This window comes from Platalea leucorodia, assembly GCF_965183815.1.
Source record: "Platalea leucorodia genome assembly, chromosome: 4".
In the NCBI taxonomy this organism is placed as follows: domain Eukaryota; kingdom Metazoa; phylum Chordata; class Aves; order Pelecaniformes; family Threskiornithidae; genus Platalea; species Platalea leucorodia.
Window position 1 is genome coordinate 15,915,466 of NC_138826.1, and position 26,350 is coordinate 15,941,815.

General features: G+C 40.2%; 1 protein-coding gene across 15 annotated transcripts in view; it reads left to right on the plus strand.

The window, feature by feature from the left end:
- Window positions 1–1,144: 1,144 nt before the first annotated feature.
- Window positions 1,145–26,350, plus strand: part of BTRC (beta-transducin repeat containing E3 ubiquitin protein ligase) — a 118,363-nt gene continuing 93,157 nt past the window's right edge. For 2 of the 15 annotated variants that reach the window (XM_082309065.1, XM_082309075.1), the window contains exons 1-2: window positions 1,146–1,353; window positions 14,042–14,125. In XM_082309065.1, the coding sequence (XP_082165191.1) occupies window positions 1,306–1,353; window positions 14,042–14,125 (132 nt within the window). In that variant the 5' untranslated portion in view covers window positions 1,146–1,305. Of the gene's footprint in view, window positions 1,354–14,041; window positions 14,126–18,107; window positions 18,177–20,333; window positions 20,346–26,350 lie in introns of those variants that run through there. The other 13 variants (XM_082309078.1, XM_082309068.1, XM_082309076.1 and 10 more) reach the window with 9 other exon arrangements.

The window sequence follows — 26,350 nt, forward strand, 5'->3', positions numbered from 1 at the left end:
AATCAGTGTCATGTTTGCTATGGAGAAAGGAAAAACTTAGCAGGCTCTTATAATTAGTACTAAAGACACAGGAGGTAATTCCTCTCTCCTGCTCCATGCGAGGTGGCTTCAGCTTTTGGGCACGCTGTAAAAAATGTAGGAAAATTGGAAAAAGATTAGACAAAATTCCCAAAACTGAGAGGATTAGAAGCAATGGCTGCCAAAGAGTGAGCTGGTTTTGTTTGGTGTGCAACACAGACTGAAGAGGGGGATATGGTAAATACCCTCCAGTCTATGTGCAGCTGCTATTAAAGGGATGCTGATCAATTCTTTTTTTGTTTGCTGCTTGGTACAGCAAGGACAACTTGGTCCAATTTTCAGGGAGAATTGATTTAGCATCATTATTAGAAAAAAAAGCTAGGTGTAAGGGCACTGACGCACCGCAGGAGGCTGTTTATGTGAGTTTTCTTCATGGGACCAATTTGAACAAACATCCCTCAAGAATGACCTAAGTCTGCTTGACCCATTCCAGTGATGCAAGTTTCCCCGTTTCATATCCCCTGCCAAGGAGCAGCAATGGCCCCTTCAGACCGATTCTCTCTCCAAAGTCACCAGATATTTTCGGTACTCGCTCTACGCATGCAAGAAGTACGCCCGTGCAGGGGAGTAGTTCTAGGTGGTGTACCAGCTAACAATTGATTTGAAAATCGACAGTGCACAAGAATGGAGTGCAATCGGAGCAAAACAAGGGAGCAGCCAAGCGCTGGGCCGCGGGTGAGGCCTCCTCCCCTGCGAGGGGAACCTGCTGCCCGCCGCCCCGGCACCCCGCCATTAGCCACATGCGAGATGCTTATGGAAGAGAGCGCAGGGCTGTCACTTGGGAGCCAGCCTTGCACCTCACCGGGGAAGCTCTGGGGCTGGAGGTGGCCCACACGGCCCCTGCGGAGAGGGGCTGCCCTCTTTTCCCCGCCCCGAGCGGGGACTCCCCCCGCGGCCCCTGCCCGCAAGTTACACCGTCACCCCCCACGGTACTACAACTCCCGTCAGCCCCCTCTCCCGCGGAGAGCGCATGCGCCAGCCGGCTCCCGGCGTGCCCCCGGCCCCAAGGCCTTTTGGGCTTTGTAGTTCTGACCCGCGGCTCGGGCCCTTGCCGGCTGCGCGGCCGGGGACTCCATCTCCCGTGGGCCTGCGGGCGGCGCATGCGCTGTGCGGGCAGCGGGGCGAGGTGGAGCGGGGGACGGGGGGCAGCGCAGGTTCCTGTCTGCGCTGGCTGCGGCCTGGCACTGAGAGGAGGGGCGGCCGCGGCCCCGGCGGCGGCGCAGGGCTATGGACCCGGCCGAGGCCGTGCTGCAGGAGAAGGCCCTCAAGTTCATGGTGAGGGGCCGCGGCTGTTGGCGGCGGCGGCGGCGGGGGGCGGTGGGCACCTGTGTGTGTGTGTGGAGGGGCAGCCGGGGGGAGGGGCGAGGGATGAGGAGGGGCGGTGGGGGAGGGGCGAAGGCGGGGGGAGATGGGGCTGGGGGCAGTGGGGAAGGGGACCCTGGGGGAGGCCGGGCCTCCCGGGCCTGCTGGGCGGGGGAGGGCGGTGAGCGGGGCCCCAGAGGCGGCGTGGGGTGCTGGGAGGGGGCTGCCTGCCGGGGAGGGCTGCGTGGCGGGAGCGGGGCCCCCAGACCCGTGGAAAAGCGTCGTTGTGTCGGAGGGGGGTGGGGGGCTGCGGGTGCCACCTGGGAGCGGGAGAAGTTAAACTCGAGCGAGGCAGGGGCTGGCAGAGGGGCCCAGAGGCACCGGGAGGGGTTGCGCATGTAATTCTTGGGTTTTTCTCTTTATTGATACACCTTAGACGATCCTTCTGTACCGCACACCATCTCTCTGCAATTTTGTTTTGTTTTCTCTTCCGTTCTGCCATGAGAGCTGTAAATACTGACACTTAAATCTTTTACCTGCTGCTGCAGCGGCGTATCACTGATAGTGAACGTGAAGAGCACTTACATTGTTTAGGGTTGTGAGTTGGCCTTTGGCGTGGAAAACAGCCTTGGGGGTACTTGCATCCAAGGTGCTCTTCAAATGTGGCTGGTTTACTTAGATTGGAGGCACAATGCACTTAAACTGTAGTTTCATTCTCTCTTTCTTCATTTGTTGATATTTCTAAGTGTTTTAGCCAGAAACATAAGATTTAGAAATGAAAACAAACTGGTGCCAGCTGAATTGAATGTAAATTTTGAGTGCCCCAAACTGTTTTTTTTCCCTAGGGATATAGTTTAAATGACTGGCAGCACTTGCTAAAAGTTTGTTTCGGATTAGTGCTTCCAGTGGTACAGAATTAAATCTAAGCTCATCAAGAATAAGCAATTCTATTCAACCTTCAGAACATATGCCCAAAATGAAACTGAGGAAACGCTAGTTGCAAATTTTAATTTTTAATTGAGCTTCAAAACACTTGTTTGGCTTCTGTTTTTTAATCTTGTAGAACTTGTTTCTCTTGTGACTTTTTGACCCTTTTGCCAGTAGTCTCCAAGTTTGTCAGATTTATAGAGTCTCAGCTCAGTGAAGTGGGAAAATGCTATGGATACCCAAATAGGCAAGGTAGCAGTTAGTAATAATAAACTACCCTCTTTGGTGTGTGATTGGCCAAAGGAGTGTCCCAGATCCTGCTGCACTTGTGTTTGGCCAAGCTTGGTAATTACAGCCTGCCTCTAGATAGTGAGTTTCATATCCTGAAAAGTTTCTGCTGAAACGTTTTTGTCTTCTGCCAAACAGCGTGGTGAACATGCTACGTGAACTCCTCATATGCTGATTTTTTCACCGCCTGTGCTAAGATTCCCATCCAAGGGCTTAGTCCAGGCGTTTGAGATCTTCTGTAAGATTGGGCCTGGGACCCGAGGGAATCCCTCTCCCTGTCCATCTTGCAGCTGGCTGTGTTCCACTCGAACAATAAAGCTCCCCAACACTAGGGAGAGACCTGAGCATGAGAGAGCTGCTCTTACAGGAGATGCATCTGTTAAGAGCACCAGATAAAGGGAGGAATTATGAAGATCAGGCTGCGCTGAGAGCTAAAAGCTAAACTAAGATCCTCAATGTTTTATTAAAAAGCCTCTTGTGTGCAAAGTGCTTGTAATTGCAAAAGTGCAATGAAAGATGTGGCTTCTCTCTGTCCCCTCTGAACTTTTTAGGAACTTTACTTTTGCTTACAGGTTGAGAGGAGAGTGAGAAAAGCTTTTGTTTAACACATCTCAGCCTTTTGCTTTAGCGCATGTCTGTCTAGAACATGACTCTTGCTTTAATTATCCTGATGAAGTAAAGTTTTTGTCAGACTTATCATAGAATCATAGAATCGTTAAGGTTGGAAAAGGCCCTTAAGATCATCGGGTCCAACCATCGAGTCCCCCACTTGGTGGGGTCTTTTGGTGTTCGCGGAGGTGTGGCGCAGGTAGGTTGTTTGGATACGTGAGGTATCAGTTGCAAGTAGCAGCTTGGCCCTCCTAGGGAGCGACTTGCCTTGTTTCTGCCTTTTAACACTCAGAAAGTGCTTAGGTACTGCAGTAATGGCATTGGTACAATTATCTGCGTTGAGGTAATAGATCAGCTCGTGCACCCGCTCAACTAATGCTGAATCATTCACAGTGTATTATCTTGTTCATCCAAGTGTGTGACACGCTTCATGTACATCTTCCGTATTAGGTGGCTCGCAGTTTGGTTTGAGGTGGCCTTTGCTATTAATTATTGATTTTCCCTGAGAGTTTCCCAAGTGCCATGATAGGTAAATACTCAAATCCATGAGACCTGTTCTCTCTCCAGCCTTTGCTACTTTTGTTTTTGATATGGATTTGTGGTAGGTTTCATTTCATGTTGAAAAGCAGCCCTGTAGGTCGTAGTATTTTTGTGCTTCTCTAGAAAATAATAGTTTTTCCGCTTAAAGATGTCAGTACCTAATTTTTGGCATTGACTTTGAGCAGCTCTCTTGAGTCACAAGGTATCAGGCAAGACAGACCTGGCAATTTGTTTTTTATTTAATGCCTAACTCTAATAGAAAAATGTCATGTGGAGACTTCATCCAACGCTAATATTATGAATGAAATTTTCTTCCTTTAAAGTATCTCTATTTGGTGCTTTGAAAGACAAACTGGACTCTATTTTTTTTCTGTGTGCTCATGTCTATGTAACTTTGTGATGGGAGTAAAAGAAAGCCACCTTCCTACTGGCTGGTATTGGCTTGATTACTTGCCAATGAAACAATACTACATTTAATTAATGTCTGCTACCAGTTTCCTAGTTATCTGTGGTCAGCTACAATATGTATAATCTAATGCTTTAAGGTTTAAGTAATTAATTTAACTTCATTTGCCTGCTCAATTTACCTCTACATTTTAAGAAGGCCTAATTTATTTCTGATATTAAATTGCTGTGTATTAGCATTATGTAATAATAAGCAACTGCTCACCAGGGAAGACTGTTTTTTTTGCTGGTGAATGAGTGTTTTCTATCATGTATTCTCCATGTCCTCTTTCGAAGTTTTTTTTGAATGAAAGCCAGTTCACAGATTTAAAACATGATCTTGTAAATTATATAGTTCAGTGTTCTGCAGCTACACCAAGGATTTTACCAGAGTGAAACCTGTCTCAGTTCACCTCAGCCCCTTTTCTTGTTTCTACAATACTACAGAGAAAACTGCACTCTTTGTGAAGTACAGTGTGTACTGATGCGCAAGCTAAAAGGAGAGGTGACTGTGCCCATCAGCTTAAAAAAACCCCCACAAAACCCGCTTCTGAAACCCCTTGCTTTACAAAGCTCTGTTTTTATGCCTTCAAGAATATGGGATTTCTGTTGTCATAACCATTTACAAAAGTACTAGAAATGAGGTGCTCAATAAGTAACTTTCATATTTGAATAAAGTGTTTAAAACTGTAGATACAGTATTTAAAGTATGAGTGCAATAGGCTCAACTGAGACTTTGATTAAATGTCATATAAAGTAAACTACATATGCCTGCATAGAATAGTAGATATTTTTTCAAAGTAGCTTCAAATGGTTCTGTTAAGTGTACGAATGTTCTGATGATTATCTTTTTAATTAAAATGAGAAATCTTTGTTTAAAGTGGCATTCTTTTTTACGGCCTGTTACAGTCTCTGTAACAATCATTTCTTAAGTCTGAACGTTTTTAATTCCAGGAATCCATTTATATAAAACTATGTTTAGACTTAATTAAGGAACGATTCTTACAAAGCTTGTAAATAGCCAGGAAAAAAGGGACAGAAAATAAAACTGACATTCACACTTAACAGAATGATTGTTACAAGGTATGTAATATGCTATAAAAATACTATAAAGCCCTTTTTATAAGAGTTCATATTTTTTGCTCCTCATTTTGAAAGGTATTTAAGAAAAATATCAAAGCTCTATGAAGCAACATCTGTTTTCTTGAATGGACTAGTGACAACTTCAGTTGTGTTTAATTAGCAGTGCTTGGAGCGGTACCTGACCAGTTTGGGATCCTATCTAGGATCGTTTGGGAGGCAATAGCTTGATATTTAATGAAGTTTCACTTTCTCAGTTTTTCTGAATGAATCAATTTGCAGTACTTCATTTAATTTCCTGGCTTGTGAATAGGAAGATGTTGATACTAGCATTCTTCATGAGTGTCTTTTTTTTCCATTTCACCCCCAAATTACTGTTCTCCTTTTCTTTCTGGGTGACATGATTCTAGGAGGTCCTGATGGCTTTCTAGTTTCATAGGAGAACCAAAACCTTTTGGTTGTCTTTTAAGATGCATCTGTTGGTTTTGGGGGGTTTTTGTTTGTTTGTTTGTGTTTTGTGTTTTTTTTTTAATGAGAGAAAACTCTGAAGTTCCTTAATTTTTATATTCTCATGTTTGTAAGAGCTTCCACATAACTGGCAGGTAATATAGTAAGGAATAGTCAGTGTAATTGGAGGCTGAAGGGTAATACACTTGGAATCTCTCTTCCCCCCCCATTTGTGTGTGTGTGTGTGTATATATATATACATATACACACACACACCAGAGGGACCAAGGTTTATACTTTAAAAGAGGTTCTGTTTGCACTGAACCTGTCTGATCTATGGTGTCAGTAGGACTGGGATTTTTAAAACTTAGGACTTGTTAGCTATTGTTTTAAAACTCTGCTTTGAGAACCTTACAGTCTTCCTAATACCATATTTGTGTCATGGTCATTGTGGTAGAGAATCCTGGGTATCCAAAGCAAGGGTGGCATGAAAGCAACAAAAATAATTGTGTAAAACAGCTGGGATAGCAGAGAGTTGCCTCCTAAGTGCGGGGTTGCAAATCCTGCTTGAACATTAAACACAGGCTTAGTCATTTTTTCCAATAGAACTGAAATTACATCCTCTTAGTTTGAGGATTTGTTGGGACTAGTATGCTGTAAAGAAAATGTTGATTTATTTTCTTCTATCCAAACTTTGTGCCGTAGATTTTTCTGCACTTGGTGCAGGCCCTTGGTACTTTAGTAACTTCACCCTCGCTTCTCTGGTAATGTTTCATTTCAGCCACTTTGTTCCATTAAATGTATGCAATTAGAAAAGCAAATGGCAAATTTGCTATCGCATCACTGAAGTATTTAGTTTCATAGACTTAAAAAGCAGAATTTGTTGCACCGTGCGCTCTGCACTGTAATATATACTATAAACATCAGAGAGAATAGGCTGACCTTAATATTTGCTTCCCAGACTAAATCGCCGCCTTGCAGCAGTTATTTCCCACTGAATAAAAAGTTTAATTTCACGCCCTGATTAGTGCTAGTATGTGCAGGTGGATATTTATTTTATGCAGCTAAACTAATCTGCCTTGGCAAATTATTTGCCAGTCAGCAGAGCTATAATTCCTCATGAGTATTTGGTACTAAATTATCATTCTCATTAGTAAGGTAAAGCAGACTGTTCTAACCACAAAGTTTGGTTAGGCAAAGGGTTTCCTAAATAATCCTTGGAAGATACAAGATGTGCGCAGTGGCCTCAGCATTCTCAATATTCTGTAATGGTTTGTGATACGGTAAGAGGTAATGAAGATTTCAGAGGAAGAAAATAAAATTATTCTGTATTATCTCTAGAGGTAAGGTAGGAGTGTACAGTGTTTGGAGATCGCCTCTTTAAGAGGTGCCTAATGAAGAAAAAATGAGATGGTGATCTTTGGAGTATTTCCAGTGGCCAGCCAAGCTCTGATCTCTGGGCCATAAATGCGATGGAACTGTAGTTACATTGTTTTCTTGTTTATTTTCAGTGTTAACAGCTACTGAGGTAGGAGAAATAACTTGAGACTAGAAGTTAAATGGCAGAGGCAACTTCATGGTCTGTTCTCATTTAAAATTCACTTCACGCTCTAAAAACATTTAAAGTGGGGATCGGAAAGTATTTCCTGATGTACGAATGTTGACTCGATACGCTTGTCAAGTGGATGTGTTCATCCACCGTTTTGTTTTCTTTGGATTTTACTGTGCTGCTAGTTTGTATCATAAAACTTGTTAATGAAAAGTACTTATTTTCTATTACGAGGAATGTCATTTATACCTGGAAATTATGAATTTTCATTGAGAATTGAGTGAAGGGATTCCAGTGACTCTTTTAATCTGTATAGATGCATTTCTTGTCATAATCATTTTTTCAGTGATTGCTGCAACAGTATTTAGGGTATAAATGATCAGATCACATGTAAGACCAGCAAGCCGAGCAACTTGATTTGGTTGTATAAAAATTTTCATGCTAAATTCAACAATGCAGATGGAATAAGCTGTCTTCTCGCTTCCTTGTCTGCTTGCATTGTGTCATCTCTAACCTCCATGGGTGCTGGTGAGATTTGTGTAATATTTAACCGTTCTTAGCGGCAAACTTAACTAGTGTTTCTAATGCTCAATATTTTCTTCAGTCTTCCTCATTTCCTCCTTCCTACAATTCAGGAGATGCTCAACAAGGTGTATTATTTATATATTTTAATTGATTTTGCACAGAAGGGCTGAATGTGGTGTGTGTTTAGCTCTGGAAACTGAAAATCACTTGTAGCATTGCAGAGTCCAGTGGGTGCAGCGAAATATTAAGTGCTCCAAATACAATTAATAAGCAATCAAACATGAAGCTGTTTTCTTGACAGGATGCTAATCAGTGCTGAGAAAAACTTCTTGATCCCACAGAAACTGTTGAAAATAAACATCCTGGGACTTACAGTAAACATGTCCCTGCTTATTAAACAACAATACTGTCTAATGTCTCTTTACCTGAGGTCTTGAGGAACTCTGCTGTTGGACAAATACCTCCCCTGCTTTGCAGAAAGAGAAAGCTGAAGCTCAGAAATTTGCCTGGGGTCATGGACTGGAGGAATTTGTGTAGGGTCATATGGTACACTGATAATAGAAGACAGAATAAAAAGAAACCAGTTCTAATAGCTAACATTGTGCTTCTGACCATGTTTTGGTTAATTTTACAATTGGCTAGCCACCTGTTAAGATAACACATTTTATCATTAAACAAAATTAATTTTAAAAATGGCTTGAAACTGTCTGTTTTTAATGGGATCTGAATATTCTTAGTTTTAATCTGCCTCATGAGGCTTGTCTTTCTTCTGGGAAGTACATTGTTACATCATTAAAATATCATCCCCTACTGAGAGAGAAATCGGTCCCATTCACTAAATGGCAATGCTGAAACAATGACAAGTATTTCTAAAAACTGCATTAAAATTCATTTTTTCTCTTTCCTCTGCAAGTTCTGTGGTTCCATTAACCAATGGGTGCTCAGCCTGCTTGCAGCTGTGTGCGCACAGCCAAATTTGTTAGCTGTGATGGCAGAAGGTTTGAGAAGCGGCAATGAAGACTTTCAGTTTTGAATTATTTCACATTTGGAAACAAGTGATCAATAATAATTTTGCACTCTCTAGCTGCTTCTACTTCTCTGTACTAAGAACTGAGAAACATCCAATTTAATTTTCCCTCCCCTCACTGCTGAAACAGGGTCTGTGCATTCATCTTGATGAGAGCAGCAGGAAGGAGAGAATGAGGAAGAATGGGAAAGCTCGGCAAAGGGTCTTTCGAGTCTTCTTGAGGGAAGGACAGAAGTGTTTACAGTCTGTGAGCAGGAGCCATGCAACCTCTTGGCAGAATCCGCTGGGGTAACCCGTTTGGACTAGCAGAAGCAAAGTGCCTTAGTGCTGGTTTAATTTCCTTCATCCCATGGTAGGAAGGGAAGAGTTGCAGGGACATACTATGAAGGAATGAAGACGTTCTTAAGTGCAGTTGTATGTTACCAGAACACTAATAAGTGTACTTTTAACTGTAGTCTAGATGGCCCGTCTTCTTCAGAAGCACCTGGAGCAAAACAGATGTGAAGAAGATTGCAGAAAGGGAGTTTGGGAGATACCAGCCAGTGCAGAACTCTGGTGTGGTTTTTCCATCAGCTGGCTTTGTGCCTACATGTGGATTCTCTCAATTTATTTGTAGGAGTCCTCTCTCTTGATGTTTCCAGCTAAGGACATAGTTATTCTTACAGATTGTGAGGGGTTTTTTTTCCAAATATAAGAGGATGGATTAAATACTCAGGAGAAAGGTGATGGCTGTCTTTGCCTGGATACAAAGCAGGCCTAGACTGCATTCTGACTAGAAAAGAAAATCTTAACCTTTCCAGGCTTGCCCATATAGCAACCAAAACAATCTCCATTTGTTTCAGAGAAAAACGGTCTAGCATGAAAGTCTATCATACAGTATAGTCACTCTCCCTCTCTACACGTATTGTTGGTAATTTATTGTGAGAGCGATGCAGAATGGAGCAGTGTTTATGTGGGAGTTGCTTTTAGTTTATGGATAGCTGGCCTCGAATTCTGTTGGTTAGGAAGACGCTGGCAATTCTCCAGGGGGGTTGTTCATTGGGTCTGCTCAATGCCCGCCCTTCTTATACGCCAAAACTCTCAACTCTCAACGGGGTTGAGAAATGCAGCCAGCTATCATTCATCTCCTGCAAATTAGAACGATGAGAAGTGGGTGTAGTCTCAAGAAACGGTGGATCAATCTTGTTTTAGATGATGGGTCTTGGAAGCATCTCAACAGTTTTCTGAAGAAACCCAGACAATGTTAACACCCTCTTCAAATATGACAGAAGGTGTTTTCTGTTGCTAATAGGTTCAAAAGAAGAAAAATCTACATTCCCTGTTCATTTTCTTTTTGTAACTTTTTTCCCTTTTTTTTTTTCTCCTTTTGACTGGGATGACTCCAGTAAAGTGTGTTGCTCTTGTAGTTTGTCACAGCTGTTGTTTATAAACAAGCATAAATGTCCTGAAAGTTTTTTACTGACAAGAAGATATTACTATATATGTGTATCCAACTGATCTTAAAATAAGACTTTATGCAGAGGCAAAAGAGTCAGAGCCCATCAGTGAGAGAAAACATCTCCACAGGGGATTGGAACAGGTCTTGTGGAGCATGGGTTCAAGTCCGATATTGGCAGACAGCGTAGTGCCTAGTCCCTTTTGCAAGCTACTCAAAGCAGTTCTTAAGTGGGTAGAATTTTCTTTGCTATGCCATTGTAGAGCTCTTCCAAATTTGACTACTTTGAAAGCTAGAATCCTCGTTCTTATTTTCCAGTTTAGCTTCATTCATGGCTAATTTATTCTCATTTGTTCTTGTGCCAATGTTGTCCTTGAGCTTAAACAGCTCTTCTTGCTCCCCTGTGTTCATCTGCATATACTTGTGGAGAGCAATCGTATTCTCCTCTGAGCTGGATCTGCTCAGGCTAAACAAGTTTTTTTGTTTGTTTGTTTTTTCTTTCCATCATAAGACATTTCCTATAAATCCTGATCATCTTAGCAGACCTTTTTAAACAGCTGCAGAATTTGATTAATCTACCTAGAACATGAGTGACCAGAGCTATACAGAATATTCCAGGAAAAAGTTTTGTTTGATCCTTGTACAAAAGCAGTAATCCTAATTTCTCTCCTCTGGGAATTTTTTGCTTTATACAATATCCTGTAGTAGTATTTGCCATCTTCATGGCAGCATCTTATTAGTGAACCATCATTATCTAATGGGTAACATATCCCAGGGCCTCTTCCCCTCTTCTCAGTTACTGAGTCCCTAGTTTATAATGGAAATAATATTACTTTTTAATTTATGTACATCTTGTGTTGGTTCTGTTACCCAGGTCTTCAGGATGCTGTGTCCTGTGTATTTACGATGTCTCTTACATTTGTCTTCAGCCAATTTCATTAGCACATTGGTAATTCTTGGGTTTTTTTAGCCATTAGTGAGAATATTTTAACATTAGTTTCAAGATTAATAATGGATTTCAACAAGGATCAATCTCTGTACAGCTTGGTGGTTCCCTTTTCAAAATAACCTGTGATCCTCTACCCTTTTTAGTTTCTTATCCTCCTTACAACTGTGGTATTAATCCTAATCCTCTCCATTTTAACTAGTAACTTCCTACATGTCATCTATCAAATGCTTAACTACTTCTAATTTGTCTGGACTTCAGTGATCTTCTTAAAGAAAAAGATTGGGTTAGTCTAGCACTAATTCTAATTTGTTCTAAATTGGGAGTAGATTTACTTAGGCCTCACATGGTGACTGCTTTATTTTGGCAATAGTTATCAGTACTCGGTCTCACTAGATTTCCTTTCTTGAGAGACAGGACACACTGTGTGTGTTTTGGTTTTTTTGCTTTTTTAAAGGTTGGCCAGTCAATTCTGCAGCATTTTAGACTCAATCTGGTTAGTCTTCTTTCAGATACTTGTTCTGCATGGGGATGCTGCCAGAGGCTGCCCGATAGGTATCTTCAGCTGCTTCTGTTGCCCCCGCTTCATTCTTGCATCATAGTCCTCCGAGACAGCAGGCTTCTTTGGTACTTCTTGTTTTAAGGAGGAGTTTCCTCTAGTTAAGCCAAGCAAATGAACGTTTACATCTTGTGCCAGTCTCAAGGAGTTGAGAACTGTCATAGAGCTGAATAGGGCATTTAGATCAGGAAAGGAAATTTAACATATCTTGATAAGTACTCGGGGCAATTAGTTATGGATTCTGAGTTACTTATGACAGGTGAATAGCTCCCACATTGTAATTGTAGCACAGTGCTTTGTGAGGGAAATTAATTGGGATAGAATGGCCATTCTGCAAAAACAAAGTTTTTTGGTTACTTTATTGAAGAGGAAAATGTTTGGCTTGAGTGCTGGATTCTGCTCAGAAGACAAGAGCTCACTAGCTAAACAGAAAGTGTTGTGTGGTTGAGTACTGGAGTCTGCTCTTGAAAGCATTTCCCTTTCTTTAGAAAAAAAAACAAAACCGGTATTTCTCTTATAAATTTGTCTGCTTAATGTGTGAACTGCAGATTTCCTTCCAGGATAGTTGGCACAGACCTCTAGCCCATCTTTTCTGCTTGCTTTTTTGTCCGCTATCTAAAATTCAGCAGGAGATCAGGAAGGTGAAAGTTAGCACTGTGGGTTCTTTTGCTGATTATGGAGATTGTAGTTTTCCAGACTTCTTAATTTCATTCACCTTGGCTGTGTTTTTTTTCTCAAGTACAGAATTTTCTATTCCTGATGCTCTGAGTCTCAGTGAAAAATTAGAATCCAGGTGAGCTTTCTGACTTTTCTATGGACTTAGGAAAAAGAGACAAGATACTTAAAAGGCATCAACTTCATTTTACTGATCTCTAGGCAAGCTTCCAGCTTCTGTTTTATGCATAATGCTTGCACTGTGGATGCCACTGTTCTTTTTGGATACTTACCTGGCACAAGTTCAGACAGTACCATGAGAAACGTAGCTTCTCTTCACCACAGATCTTGCAGTCTTGAAGGAGGCTGAACATAGGACTTGATTTTCAGACTTAAAATGTCAAGTGGTTGTGAAATTGAGCATGTTTTTACTTAGGGGCACAAAGAGGATCTCTGCTATAGTAAGCATGTTCACAGAGCTTGCTGTTACTTTGTCCAAAGATTAATGGAGTGCTGTCACAGATCTCAGTTTGGTTTTGAATACTCTAGCTTAGTATTCTTGTGAGCCCTTAAGAAGGTATCCAGGTGTTTCACGTTACAAAAGTAGTTTTCCTGGTAGCTGCTGCTCTTGCAGATATAAAAACCTGTGCCTTTTTATCTGTCAAGGAATATAAATAGATATTCTCCAGTGGGAGTTGTTTGGGAGCAGATCCTGGTCAACATGCTCCAAACAAATTCACTGAAGAACTAGAGGAGCCATGTTCACCACGTGCGGTGAATGCATTAAGTTTGCAGGCAGCGTCAGAGCCTACTGCTCGAGAGTGCCGCGTCCTTCTGAAGGAGGTTGTATCAGACTGTGAGATCTGACAGTCAACCGACTCAGTGTTCATTCATTCTTTCTACAAAATCACAAAGAGCACACTTAAATATTGTCTGATTATGGGTTTAGAATCAGAGCGCTGATGGTTTTCTCTCCTAATAATAATGAAAGATTCTGAAATCCTGTCTTTGGTTTTGTTGTCCACAGATCTAACTGTGCTTTATTTTGAGTACTGTTCTGGACAGTGGAGTAAGGTATCTGTTTGGGCCATGAAATTGTGTATTTTGTAGTAGGAATTCAATTTATTGCTGTAATGCATACAAAGTCATTAACAAGTTCTAGTCCACAGGGGATATTTTCCTTTGCTGTGGAAGTCATCTCAACCGGACAGTCTTCAGTGCAACTGGCCATGCCCTCCCATGTCAGTGACTGACAGATCTATTTCTGCCTTTGTAGCCGAGAGCCTGTTAGTTAATGGAGTCATGAATATTGTTGTTCAGAGGCAACCTTCAGAGTATTAAAATGCATTATTCCTGTTCTTCACTTGATATTTATCAAACGAGGTGTTATATCTAATGAATGCAATGTTATCGTCAAATAAATACTGTGTGTAGATCATAACTTAAAAGGAATGAAAATATAAGTAGCTTCACTGTTGCTTTGCAGTGACAGAGAGAGATGGGTTTAGCTTGCCTGTTTAAATCCTATGTGATGGAAACCCAGAGTGAATGTCCTCTCCAAGGGAAAAGGAAGCATTATGGGTTAGATGAGCAGATTCATAAGATCCTTAGTACATATGTATTTCATACAGGTCTCAACTTTCCCCCCCTCCATTTCTTCTTATGTGGAAGCAGATGAAATGGAGAAGCAGCAGTACTGCCTTGCAAGTACCATAGTAGGTTTCCTTTTATAATTATCACTCTTGACATATTTATCCTTTCTCATGGAAGTGAAGATGCAGATATTTAAGAACCCTTCTTGCACAAAAAAGCCCAATTTCCGCTCAGTACTTAATTAGCACTTGTTTATGACACGGCATCTGATTTGATTTTCAAAACAAATTGCACAGTAAAGAGGCTGATATTTAAACTGTATAGTAACCACAGCTCCAGCTGTGACTTAAATATTGTAAGCCTTCAGGGGTTGTGTTTAGGCTTAGAAAATAGGAACTCAGGCCTGTAATTAAATGTCCTCTAAAAATCAGCCTTTGTAGGGAAGGGAAGAGGGTACCACTGAATTTTAAATTACTGACTTGTTCTCAGAAATCATTCTGTTGTTCTGGGCCTGGCTAGGGACTGCAGGAATCAAATGGATTAAAAATGGAAGAGTAGATTACTAAAGGAAAAAAGTTGGGGTTGCAGAAAAAAAGATGAGCTAAACAAGCTATTCTGGCCCATGGGTTTATAGACAATTGCAATATATATAATAATATAATTTAATATATGGGTAGTATATAGATGATAAGTTCTGTGGCCACCAAAAAGGCGAAAGAGAAAGCAGGCATTTCATACAAGGTAAAATTGCATTTCAGAACTGTGAATAAGTCACTGATGGTTATAGAATAAGCCATCTGCGGTGATGGAAGGCTCATTTTTAAAACAAGTCCTCAATAATAAATGTGAATGTCTTGGAAGAGGAAGTTGTCAGGGTTGTATTACAAATTAGTCACTCACCTAGATAAAAATGTGAAATATTCACAGAATAGTATGATAGAAATGAGTGGTTAGAGTGCTTTCAGAGTTACTTTTTGAGGTGGCTATTGAAAGAGAGAGGAAAATTGCCCCAGCAGTCTGACTTCTCGTCATGGAAAACGCTGGAGCAGATGCTAAGGGAAAATACTACGCTTATGAATTATATTGAACCATGAGCATAAATGGTGTGTGCTCATGAAAAGACAAAAATGAGTAGATCTTGCTGGGCAATTAATTGTATTGCTGATAGAATTGCCTTGAACAGATCATAATCATGGAGGATTTTAGTGATGATTAATAAAATAGTACAGCTTTCAAACAAGGCAGTTGCCTGTGTCCCAGACCTTTTAAAGGTTGGGGGAAGAGGGGCAATTTTCTTTGATTTTTTTAGGTTACCAAACATGTATGAGTTCCTATTCTGTAATTTCAGACACTGAAATTTGGAAAGTTTTAACCAGATGTACTTACTTAATTGCTTGTCTTTGCTGAAGGAGACATTCCTGGGGGTCATTCACAGTGTGCCTAGGAGAACCACAGAAATTTCAGATTTAGGAGACTGGTTGTAAAAGTTTAGCCAGTGGTGAGTCTGTGTGCTTTAAATGCTTGTGAGAGCTCCAGAGATTTTAATTAAATTATGCTTTTCTATCAGTGCTTGCAGTTGGTATGAATCGGGGCTCACTTGTGCAAATATCCCACTTTACTGGTATAAGCAGCAGTACGAGGGTAATGACATATCTTGTACTGGTAAAATTTGCTTCTCTTCTATATAGTTTATTTTCCTCTTAGATGAGGGTAGGCTTGTCAAATGTAGAGGAGACATACTTCGCTGAGGGGATTTTGCAAGTATGGTGCTGGGGGATGGGTGATGGGTTTTAGTTTTTCCTATTTGTATGTTTAACTTGTCAGCATTGAAAAATAAATCAAGTTCACAGTAGCTGCTAATCTGCCGAAAGTCCTGATTACTTTTATTGATAATAAGGAACTTTGTTTTGAAGTTGCAAAGAACTTGTGTTGGTAAGAGTTGTCTAAATAGAAATACAGTGTTACCTTTGATATTGGAAACACTTCTGCGTGAGAGCGATCCTGTTGATGGCAATAGATCTATTAATACACTTACATATTTGCAGGACCAGGGTCTTCAAATTAAATGATTTAAATCAGTGTCGTAAATCAATTACTTAAACTACTCTGGACTGATGGGCTTTACAAACGCTAATCAGCCTGCAGGTCCTAAGAGAAAGCTTCACTGTTATCCTTTAATTTGTAGGTTAGGTGACAGAAACAGAAAGAAATGAAGTCATTTTTCACATATTTGTTGTGTGAATCTGGGCAGATCCGAGACTGGTATTCAGGTCTCTTTACTCCTGACACTGTGATTTCAAAAGGTCGTTATTTCTGCTTGTTTATGAAAGGTGTTTTTTTTTTTTTTTTCCTTGATAGGTATACTGAGCTGTGCTGCTTTGAAAAAGCAACTGAAACACTTGAGCCAGTAGTAAAATGTAGGTTTCTGTAGTGTTTTTGCTAGATACGTAGCACTTCATATAGTTTCTTCCATTTTCAAAGCACGTAGAAATGTCAGCAGTTCCTCTCAGCAAACCTGTGAGGTGGGTTAAATGAGTGTTGTCCTCATTTTACAGTAGTAGGGGGACTAACCACCCATGAAGTTAGTGCTGAAGTAAGGATTAGGTCTTGGAGCATGATGCTTCTAGCTGTGTGAGAAGTCCCCTAAAACATAGTTTGTTAATGTGTTAAGCATTGCAAGTCCAAACTCAGCAGGTGAATGCAGTAACCAGATATACATGACTTTAATTTATCAGCACAATGGTGGTTATTAGAATTCATGTTTAACTGAGATTACTGGCTAGGACACCAGGGCATAATCTTACTACTGCTTTGAAAGATTTAGGAGGATTTCAATTCAAACTGGAGAGAAGCAAAAATAACTAATGTTCAAAGTATATTGTAAAATCCTGTATATGTACTTCTCTTTAGAGGCAACATTTTAGTCTGTTCTAGTTCTTGATTTAATTTCGAATTCCAAGGCCGGTCTCCCTCCCCACCATAGCTGTGAAGGTTCGTCATTCAGTGGTGACACGTTTTTCCTCTCCAACCAATTGTATTTTTTAGCATTACAAGTACCAAGGTGGACACAGATCGTACAAACTAAATATTGTGCTGACACAAGAACAAATGGGGATAAACTCACCTTGAACAGAGCCATTCTGAAAATGAGAAAGATGTTTCCAGCCTTCCAGAAGGAGCGGTAGGGGCACACAGCTGCTGGTTTGGAGGGGAAATACAGTGAATTAAGAAAGGGATTGTGAAGTAGTTTCCAGGAGTAAGAAAGATCTCTGGACTTGGTGTCTGTGGATATCCCGTCTGGTCCTGTTGCTTAGATGTGGTTTTGATTTCTAAGCATCTCCTTTTTTGGGAGGGAGGGGGAGCAGTTGAATCCACTTGATTGTGAGAATATCTTCGAACTGCAAATGAATGTTGTGACAGGCAGTGTTTCATTTTTTTGTTGCATACTCTTTTCTAGCTGTAAGTTATGCTATACATGTTTTGTGCTTCCAGAGCAATGGGATGTCTTGTCTTTTTGTCAACCCAATAAAGCATGAAAACAATAAATGGGGAGAAGATTATATTTGTCTATCATTTTGAGGCATAATTTATGTCTGTGTGTGAGTATAGTTTCTTGTTACCCCGGTATTAAGGCTGCACCTCTTCAGGGATTTTCCTTAATCTTTTCATGTTGTCCAATGTCTGGTCTGACTGTGTTGAGGATGGTGACTGTAAAAACACTCTCATAGCTTGACTGCTGCTGTTTTGACACCATCTAGCTTTATGTAGTGGTGAAAGCATTAATGACCATTAGTCTGTGCTACTGCACCCACCACAGAGGCTGTGCATATCCGAGTGGATTTGTGTGGAAATTTTAAATAAATACCTATATATACTGAGTTGAAATGTAAAATGGTGGAAATCGTAAAAATGGTGGTGGCTTTATTAGAAAAGTGGTCTTAAGGCAGCTGATATCAGAAGAGTAAATAAGAACTAATTTGGGGACTAAACCTTCATACGTGGCTTAAAAAATTCTGCATTATTTAAAGTGCTCCAGAATTTAGACTTAGGTTAGCTAGGTCCCAGTGTAAAAGGAGGTCTCTCTTTATGTCTATTCTCTCCTAGCCCCGAATACACATGCCAAAAGATGGATTCCAACTTATATCTTCTGGATACCAAGCATGGCTAAAGCAGGTTGGACTGTATTATTGTTATTCATCTCATGTGAGGGACCGTGTTGGACACCTGTGCTTGTCTCATTAGTGAAATACATAAATGAGGGTGTAACGAAGTTACGGTGCCATGTTAGCTGATACCCCTCATAGCCATCACTGTTTTGTGTTTATGCATGCTGTGTTTGTGTAACATTTTCTCACCAGTCTTATGAATGTGCACTTTCTGTAAATAAAAGTTCAAAATGCAGTCACCTGAAAGCGAAAAGGGTCAGAGTCTGAAAAGAAATCTGCAACAACAGCTCGAATTACAGAATTAAAATGGGCCTTCAAACACAAAGCTGCATGGTGGTGGTGCTGGTAATAATGGGGAGGCCACTGGGTTAAAACTCAAGAGAGTTGCATCTAGCGTCTAATTCAGATCTGCCTGGGTGAAACAAGTATGGACACTTACTCACATCACATAACAATTGTGCAGTTTGACACAATCTGACACTGTGGGGAGTCCCCACTCGGAAGTGGCCTAGTGCTATATTACTCTGGCTGTTATTAAAGGCCAGGCTTTAGATGTCTCAGCAGTCTGCCTCTAGCAATTGCTGTCAGCTTTTCACTTTTGTGAGTGAAAAATCCCCCTTCAGAAAAAATAGCTTAATTTACAAATTGCCTGTACAAATCTCTTCTCTCATGAAGATACATGTATGATGAATCCTGCGTCCTTGAAACTATGTGGCTTAAAGTTGCTGTTTTTGTAGAAAGCCAGAATGATTGTGTTGTTATGGCAACAAAAACTGGAAATATGAAAACGGCACAGATAAGCTGCATCCTGTTGTCGTGGCAACTGGAGTTGTGAAATGATGAAACATGGTGGTGAAGGGATGTATGGTACTGTAATCCCAACAGAAACAAAGAGCCAAGTCACCTGAGGGGAGTGGGAGAGAATTAAAAACTACAGCAGCAAACCCCCTTAACACACACGAGTTTCACTGCAGGTGCTAACAGGATGGCTTTGATTCTCTCCAGTCTTGTCTCAGTACCTTACAAGTAGTAAGTAGTAACTTGTTTGTGGAAGTTGCTTACTGCTGTCAGCTTACGCTGACTTTGGTGCAACTGAGAAGAGCTTGAACACCTAAGAGAAGATGGCCATTGAGTCCTGTATTACATTTGCAAACCATTTCTTTGGATGAGCAATGTGTTGCAAAGGTGAAGTGTACTTTGGAGCTTCTCTCCATTTCTCTCTCTCTCTCTCCAAGGCCACACTAGTGAAGGTCAGCTGGGACATCGAAGCTGATGTTTTCTTGATTTAAACTTTGCTGAGCTGGAGGCAAGGTGTCTCAGAGGAATCTCAGCTCTGCAATTATCGTCTCACAGAGCTCAAGTTTGTTGACCTATGGGGCATGGCATCAGTTTCTGTTTCTTATGTGGTAGGCTGGGAGAACAATAGGAAGAGGATTGTGTGGCTGTTTTACTTCTGAGGCAAACAGACCTGCATCTGTTCTTGCTATGTTATATTACCAATGCTCTGATAGAGACAGGATATATGCTTTTTTGACTCTGAAAAATATTGAGGGGAAAAAACCCCAAAATGCTCAGTTAGTGAATTTTCCAAGGAGACTTTCACGTTAGGCAACCTCACATAGTAGAACTTACACTGTTTAAAAATATTTTTCCGTGTGGCTGCTTTCCTTTTGATTTTTAGTTTACTGTTATTGGTTCTAAAGTCTTTATCCTAAATCTCCTTACTCTTCCTTGATCCAAGGAAAAGTTATAAACCTGAGCTTGTGTCATCAGCAGATGCTGTCATGGAAATAGCTTTGCTATTCCAGTTTCAGTGCTGTGATTTCACCACAGGAAATATATGGGTAAGGGAGTTGATATAAAGCATGGAAACTTTTGGTCAGAAGAAAGAGCTCTCATGAGAAGCAGAGTTTTCTTGAGGTGAGACTGATTTGGTGTAGGATATATACCAAAGGGCCTACCTGTAGGATTCTTTAAAACCATATATTGGAAAGAAAGCCACTTTTGATGTATTTAAAAGCAGTAATCTACATATGCATCCAGATGGAGTGGTGTCTGTGCATCAGGTTTATCTTCCTGGTGTCTGTGTTTTTAACAGGAACCTAACGTAATGATTTTTTTTTCTTTTTTCCTCAGCATAGCTCAGTATTGATCTGCTGCCTGGCTTATACAGAATGTGAGAAGTATCCCAGTAACACATTGTATTAATGTGGGCTAAAAGCAGTTTATATTACAGATGAGGTGGAGGAAGATGGAGTTCTGCAAGACTGGACACATACTATAAATATCCATAAAACTGACAATTTTATCTAAAAACAGTGCTGGCTGGATTTGTGTATTTTCAGCCTACTTAAACTGGAGATAATAGTTGAACACTACCTGAGCATGGGTCGCCCACACTGATGCTGTTACCCTCTGCCCTTTAATGGCAGGTTTTTATATTTAACGTTGCTGTGCTGCAGTGGAGAGCTGTATTGTGTTCCTATGTGGGCCAGAGGAAATACAATACCAATGGCCAGAAATATGTGTTGCTTTAAGAACAGCATTTTAAGTAACCTACAAAGCTCTCTTTAGCTGTTTCCTGTGAGTTTATCTTTTACAAAAAGGCAAACATCTGCAGTTAATTTATTCAGCCTTGATCTTCATTTAAGCCTTTCTTTGAATGGCAGCGTTGTGCTGCTCGCAGTCTGTAACATCCCATCACCTAGGTTTTGACCCTTTGAAGACAAGCTGCAATTGACTTCTGAGGGGAGGAACGGGGGAATGTTTGTATATGAATATGATCAATAGACATGACATTCCAATTCCTATATTATATTGACACCATCTATGATTTAAGCCAAGCTGTGAAATTGGGCAAATTGAGCTCTTAATTAGCTGAAACACTTACAAAACATTATTTTGATTACATAAATGGGGGAGTTAAAAGTATCATCTTAGGTGGCTCGTGAAACATGGTAATTCAGAGTTGAAGCTAATCCCTCCCCTTCGCATACCATTGTGAGCAAGTATGCATCACATAGGATATGTAATATAATGCACTCATCTGAGCCTTTCTGCCTCCCACTGTCTTTTGGAGTAGAATTTTTAGAGCCAAGTTATAGACCTGTAAATATGTTTTATGCTGGAAATTCTTGGTGCTACCTTAACTAGATTGGTACCAGGAAAGGCCAGTGTAATCAAAACAAGGCACTTCAGATATTAATGGTCTGCACTTCAGTCAAGTCAGCTGGAAAAAAGAGTGTAAAAACCAGGACTGTGGTGAAAACAGGATTCTTCCACTAGAATTGCACTTTCCTAGGAGAAAAATGCAATGATTCTGGAAACATTTTGGTTTTATAATTTTGTCATTTAGCATCTCCCCCTTAACTTCTAAAACACGTATTCTATTTTCAGTGGATCCATGTGCTTGATACTAATTCCTTGGGTGGAAAGTAGAAATAAGCTTTCTTTCTGCAGTTCATTATTAATACTTGGCACTCATATAGTACTCTGAGAATGCAAAGTGCTATGCAGACGTATCAGTTATCCTTGAAACACTTTTGTGTGCTAGGTGCATAACATAACAATAATTCTGAGAGATTTTATGGAATTAAATAAAACTAGAGATGAGGGAAAATGTAATGAAACCTCCATTTAATCTTTCCACCAATGTAGGTTTGTTCTCTGCAGTTTGTGTGATGGAAATCTAGACCGAAGTTGTGGAAGTGTCCCAAGCTGAAGAGGTTTCAACCCATTTCTTAGAGTAGGGTTGGGTATTTTTTTAAAGCCTTATAGTTGTTGAGGTTCGGTGATGGTTAGGCAGTTGGTGTATTGCTCTTTCTGCCTTTTATTTTAAAGGTGATGATTCACCATTCTCTTCTTGGCTCCCTGTTGTTTGAGTTTTTGTTGTTTATATGTCAGAGCTTCGTAATTAAGGACACAGTTTCTGACACCTCTCTCAAGCAGGGCAGTTCTGTTCTCCTTGCTGTGCGGATGCAGAACTGAGATGCCGTGTTACTCTGCCCAAACTTACGCAGAATGCCTATGGCAAAAAATTAGATTTATCTCCTATGGCATAATAAGATTTTAAATTGTTTGGAATTGCTGCAAAATCAGGCTTTGGACATGATGGAGCTTAATAGCAATGGTGTTTTCTTGCTTACGAAAGAGCCTAATGCTCTTGGTCTTGTAAGATCTCAATTTTAAGCCTTCAGATAGTTTCATGCTTTAGGCTTTGGTGAGATTGCTTTTAGTAAGTTTGGGTAGGGCTTGCTTTTAACAACACCATCTTTGGTGTTGCTTAAAGAAGCACACACAAGTCTCTGCATGTTATACTCCTTAAAGAAGGGTATGGCATCTGAATTTAAAGCTGTGCAGGTGCACTGGTTTAGATTTATCAGCTTCATGGATTAAAGAGCTGTAATTATGAAAACATTAGTGTTGTCTAGTTCAGATATGATCTACACAAGTTCCCTCAAGTGCTTGGCAGTTGAGGATCTTGTACGCCTTATAGATGGGAAGTTGGCCCTTTTCTGGGGCGTGTAACTTCTGTTGATCTGAAATCCCGGAGGCTGAACTCCAGTAACCGCTCTTTGGGGAAAACATTTACCTAAAAGCTGTGATTTATTCCTCCTGGATCCAACGCAGGTAAGAAATTATTTGGATAATCTGAATATGTAAACCCTTTTCTATGTCCCTTATCTTTAAGAGTAGTTAGTGAACTGGAATCTCTTGTAAAAAGTTACTGTAAGCTAGGGAGTTACCAGAAGATTAGAGAAGAGTTTGCATAATATGTATGTTAAGGAAAATTTACTGAGCAATTACATGAAAAGTGGGAGGCTGAAGGAAAAGGAGTCATTTACAGCAGTTTGCGCTCTGTGTGCGCAGCAAAGCTTGCAGAATGTAGTAACCCCCTGAGCCACAGAGCGAAGGGGAAGCCACTGCACTGAAGTCGGTGATCTGTACCGGGGTAAGAAGTCCAGTATTTCCTACGTTTGGAATCTAGGAAGAGTGTTATAATTGAACCCTGGTAGTGTGTTTCAGCCTCTGGTTTGTGAGACCTAATTATTTTGAAGACAGATCCTACAGTTGTCCCAGGAACATATTCTCAGCTTTCCGTCAGTGAGGTATTGGGTTGCTTGATTTGCAGTTCGTGAAAATGCTTCAAGGGTCTTTAATGAGACAGCTCAGTTACTTTTGTTATAGCAAGATGGGAGCACAAACCACTTTTAATCGTCCCCATACATGCTTGTGGAAATGTGACCGACGTGTCTGAACACAGTAGAAGCTGAGAAATTGTGAAAAGCACTGGTTATGACAGCAACTGCGTGTTGCCCTTCATGAGTCTGGTGCAATATGTGCCCAGTTCATGGGCTAGTTGAACCCTGGGAGATCCTTCTCATGGTCACACTCTGAGGAGGACTGTAGTTGCCTCTTTATTTTATACATTCATCCTCTTAACGTGGAAACACTTTCAAGAAAAACTGCCAGTGACAAAGAAAAGAAAGTCAGAATTATCTTGTTTTAAGTGCAGGGCACAGTGGTCTGGGGTGTAAGGAGATGTAAATTCTAACTGTATGGGTTTTGGCCATTGTTTTTGGCTTAATTAAGACTTACAGGTTATAACATTTTCCTTATTTTCAAATGAAAACAGACAAAAACTTTTGGAGAAAGTTATAAAAGTATTAATTTGCTCTGAGCCATGCTAGTCTCTTTGGTATGTTCCTAATTAGGCAGGATTTTTTTTTTAAATGGGTATTCTTGTCTCTCAGGTATATAACTGCTCCATAACTGGTAAATCTGTATTTGTATGTTAGGGTTTTTAAAGGCATATTATTTACACAATTCACTGGAATGGCTCCTTTGGCAGCTGGGTGGCTCTCTCATGTAATTACGTATTTAGTATGCCTTGTATCCACTGTTGGGATGGGGGGGGAAGAAAAGAAAAAAACAAAGCCCCACAAAAAACTACTAAAAAAAAAAGAATATTCTCATTCAGTTTTTGCAGGTTTTTTTGAAGTTGTATCATATACCTTTTTCTCAGATAAGAAGCCTATATGATCAAGTGCTACCCAAGCTGAAAAATGAAATATGTATGGCAGGATTTTTAATTGTGAAAGTGCACAAGGTGCACTGGGAATTTACTTTCTTTTTTTAATACCTATGTCATATATATTTAATCAAAGAGAACACCTCTCTGAACAGTAGAGGGAAAAATAAGTGATACCTTTTCATTTTTATGTAGATGTGAGAGGTTGAAAGGATGAAAAGTAGACCAAACAAAGGAACGAAAATCACTCTTTAGCCAGAGGTAAATTTCTGGAATTGTTATTAAGTTTCATGAGACCAACATTTGTAATGTAAATAGCAGCTGCCTTATCTGATACGTTTCGTACAATGTATTACATTCTGCGGTGACAGGAATAGCGCGCATTGGACACAACGTGAAAGTGATGTGTGTTATATTTTTGGCATTGGCTTAGTTAAATATGTGGCCAAAAAAGTATAAGAGGAACTGAGTGGGATTGAAAAGTATTGGGGTTTGTTCTCCCATTTGTTGTGTTATATCATAAAAATAATTGTGACTATTAGGAATCCTAGTAACATCTGAGCATGTGTTTGATAAAGCATCGTAAAGGATCAAAATTCCTAAGACACATTTCCTGAGAATTAGATTTTAGAGAGCATGCAGGGAACAGTACTGGAAAAGAGACTTTCAGGGAGAATTGTACTTGCCATCCATCCCATATTTGCTTTTTAAAGTGATGAAAAAAAAAAGGTGGGGAAAGATCTGTCTCTTCATATCAAGCTCAGGTCTGGTGTACATAGTTTTAATACTCTTCAGAGCATCCCTGATGTTTTATCTGCTCCAGTTTGGGTGGTAGAATTTCTACCACTTCTTTTCCCCTCTTGTCCTGGTTTTTGTAATAGTTACAACTTGTGTTTCTGTTTTTCTTTGTACAACCTTATCCAGTTCCCTGGCTTATGATCAGCTGGACCAACCAGAAAAAGCCCCATTTCTCTCAGTTTTTAAACTCTTCAGCTCTTGTCAACATGTGTCATACTCTATTTATGCTCCTTAATGAAAATATTCGGTGAACAGGATCTTAATTCCCATCTCCCAAGAGAAGTAGAAATTGTTATCGGTTTATCTTTAGATTTCAACTGCATAAAGCACTGGACACTGCACTGGAAGGGAAATAATTCTGAACTAGGAAAGGATTGAAATAGATGTGGTTAGCAGCTGAAATTAGTATTATGTACAGTTGACCAAAAACCAGCCCTTGGAAAAAAAATTGGGTTTCCTTTTTGGCTTTGCCACTAACTTGTGAAGATGTACAAAAATATGTTAGGTTGCCTGTGAATCAAAGGTGTTTTAGGCACACAGGTTATCATAAGGTTGAGTGCAGGGTTCAGACAGGGATAATAGGTTATTACACTTTATTATGCTAAAATGCACCACAATTAGAGACAGTCATTCTGTACTACTGTCTAATTAATTTTTCCGAAGTGTTTATAAAGAAAATATCCTTAAACTGTTCTTTGATTTTTTGTTGTTGTTGTTCTTGTTTTAGAGTGAGTTCAGTACAGTGAGTTTGTGTTTTCACACCTGTGCACTATCGTTGTAAATTGTAGTAGTCCAAGAACTTTTGTTTTTTCCCCGTGTAGAGCCACTTAGTTTTACAGGACAAGGTGATATATTTCTGACCTGTAACACAATTTACTAAAACTGTGTTAGTTACTCCTAGTATATTGTATTTGCTGAAGGACTAGAAGAGAATAAATTTGATAAAAAAACCAGTCTGAAATGGTAATGTGTAATCTTGTAATGCAATAGCAAATAAAGTAAATAACCAATTTTTAGCACTGGCAAAAATTTAGCCGTTGAGTGTGTATTGAGATTTGTCTTTAGGACATCGAATAATTGGAAGAGAGGGTAGGCTATTAGAGGCAGAACATCTGATGTAGTCAAAAATGCTTTTGCAATATAGTTACAAGAATAATTGAATAGGTTAAAATACGGCTTCCCTTCAGCTCACGGTTACTGCCCACTCAGCTCAGCCAGTGACTGTGAATGCTTCTAGCCTATTTTAATTCAAAATAAGGCAAGCCCATTTTAATCACCAGTGGAGCAGCTGGTACCAGCCTCTGTCAGAAGGAGGATGCTGGTCTTGTTTGAAACTGTATTCCCTGTATTTC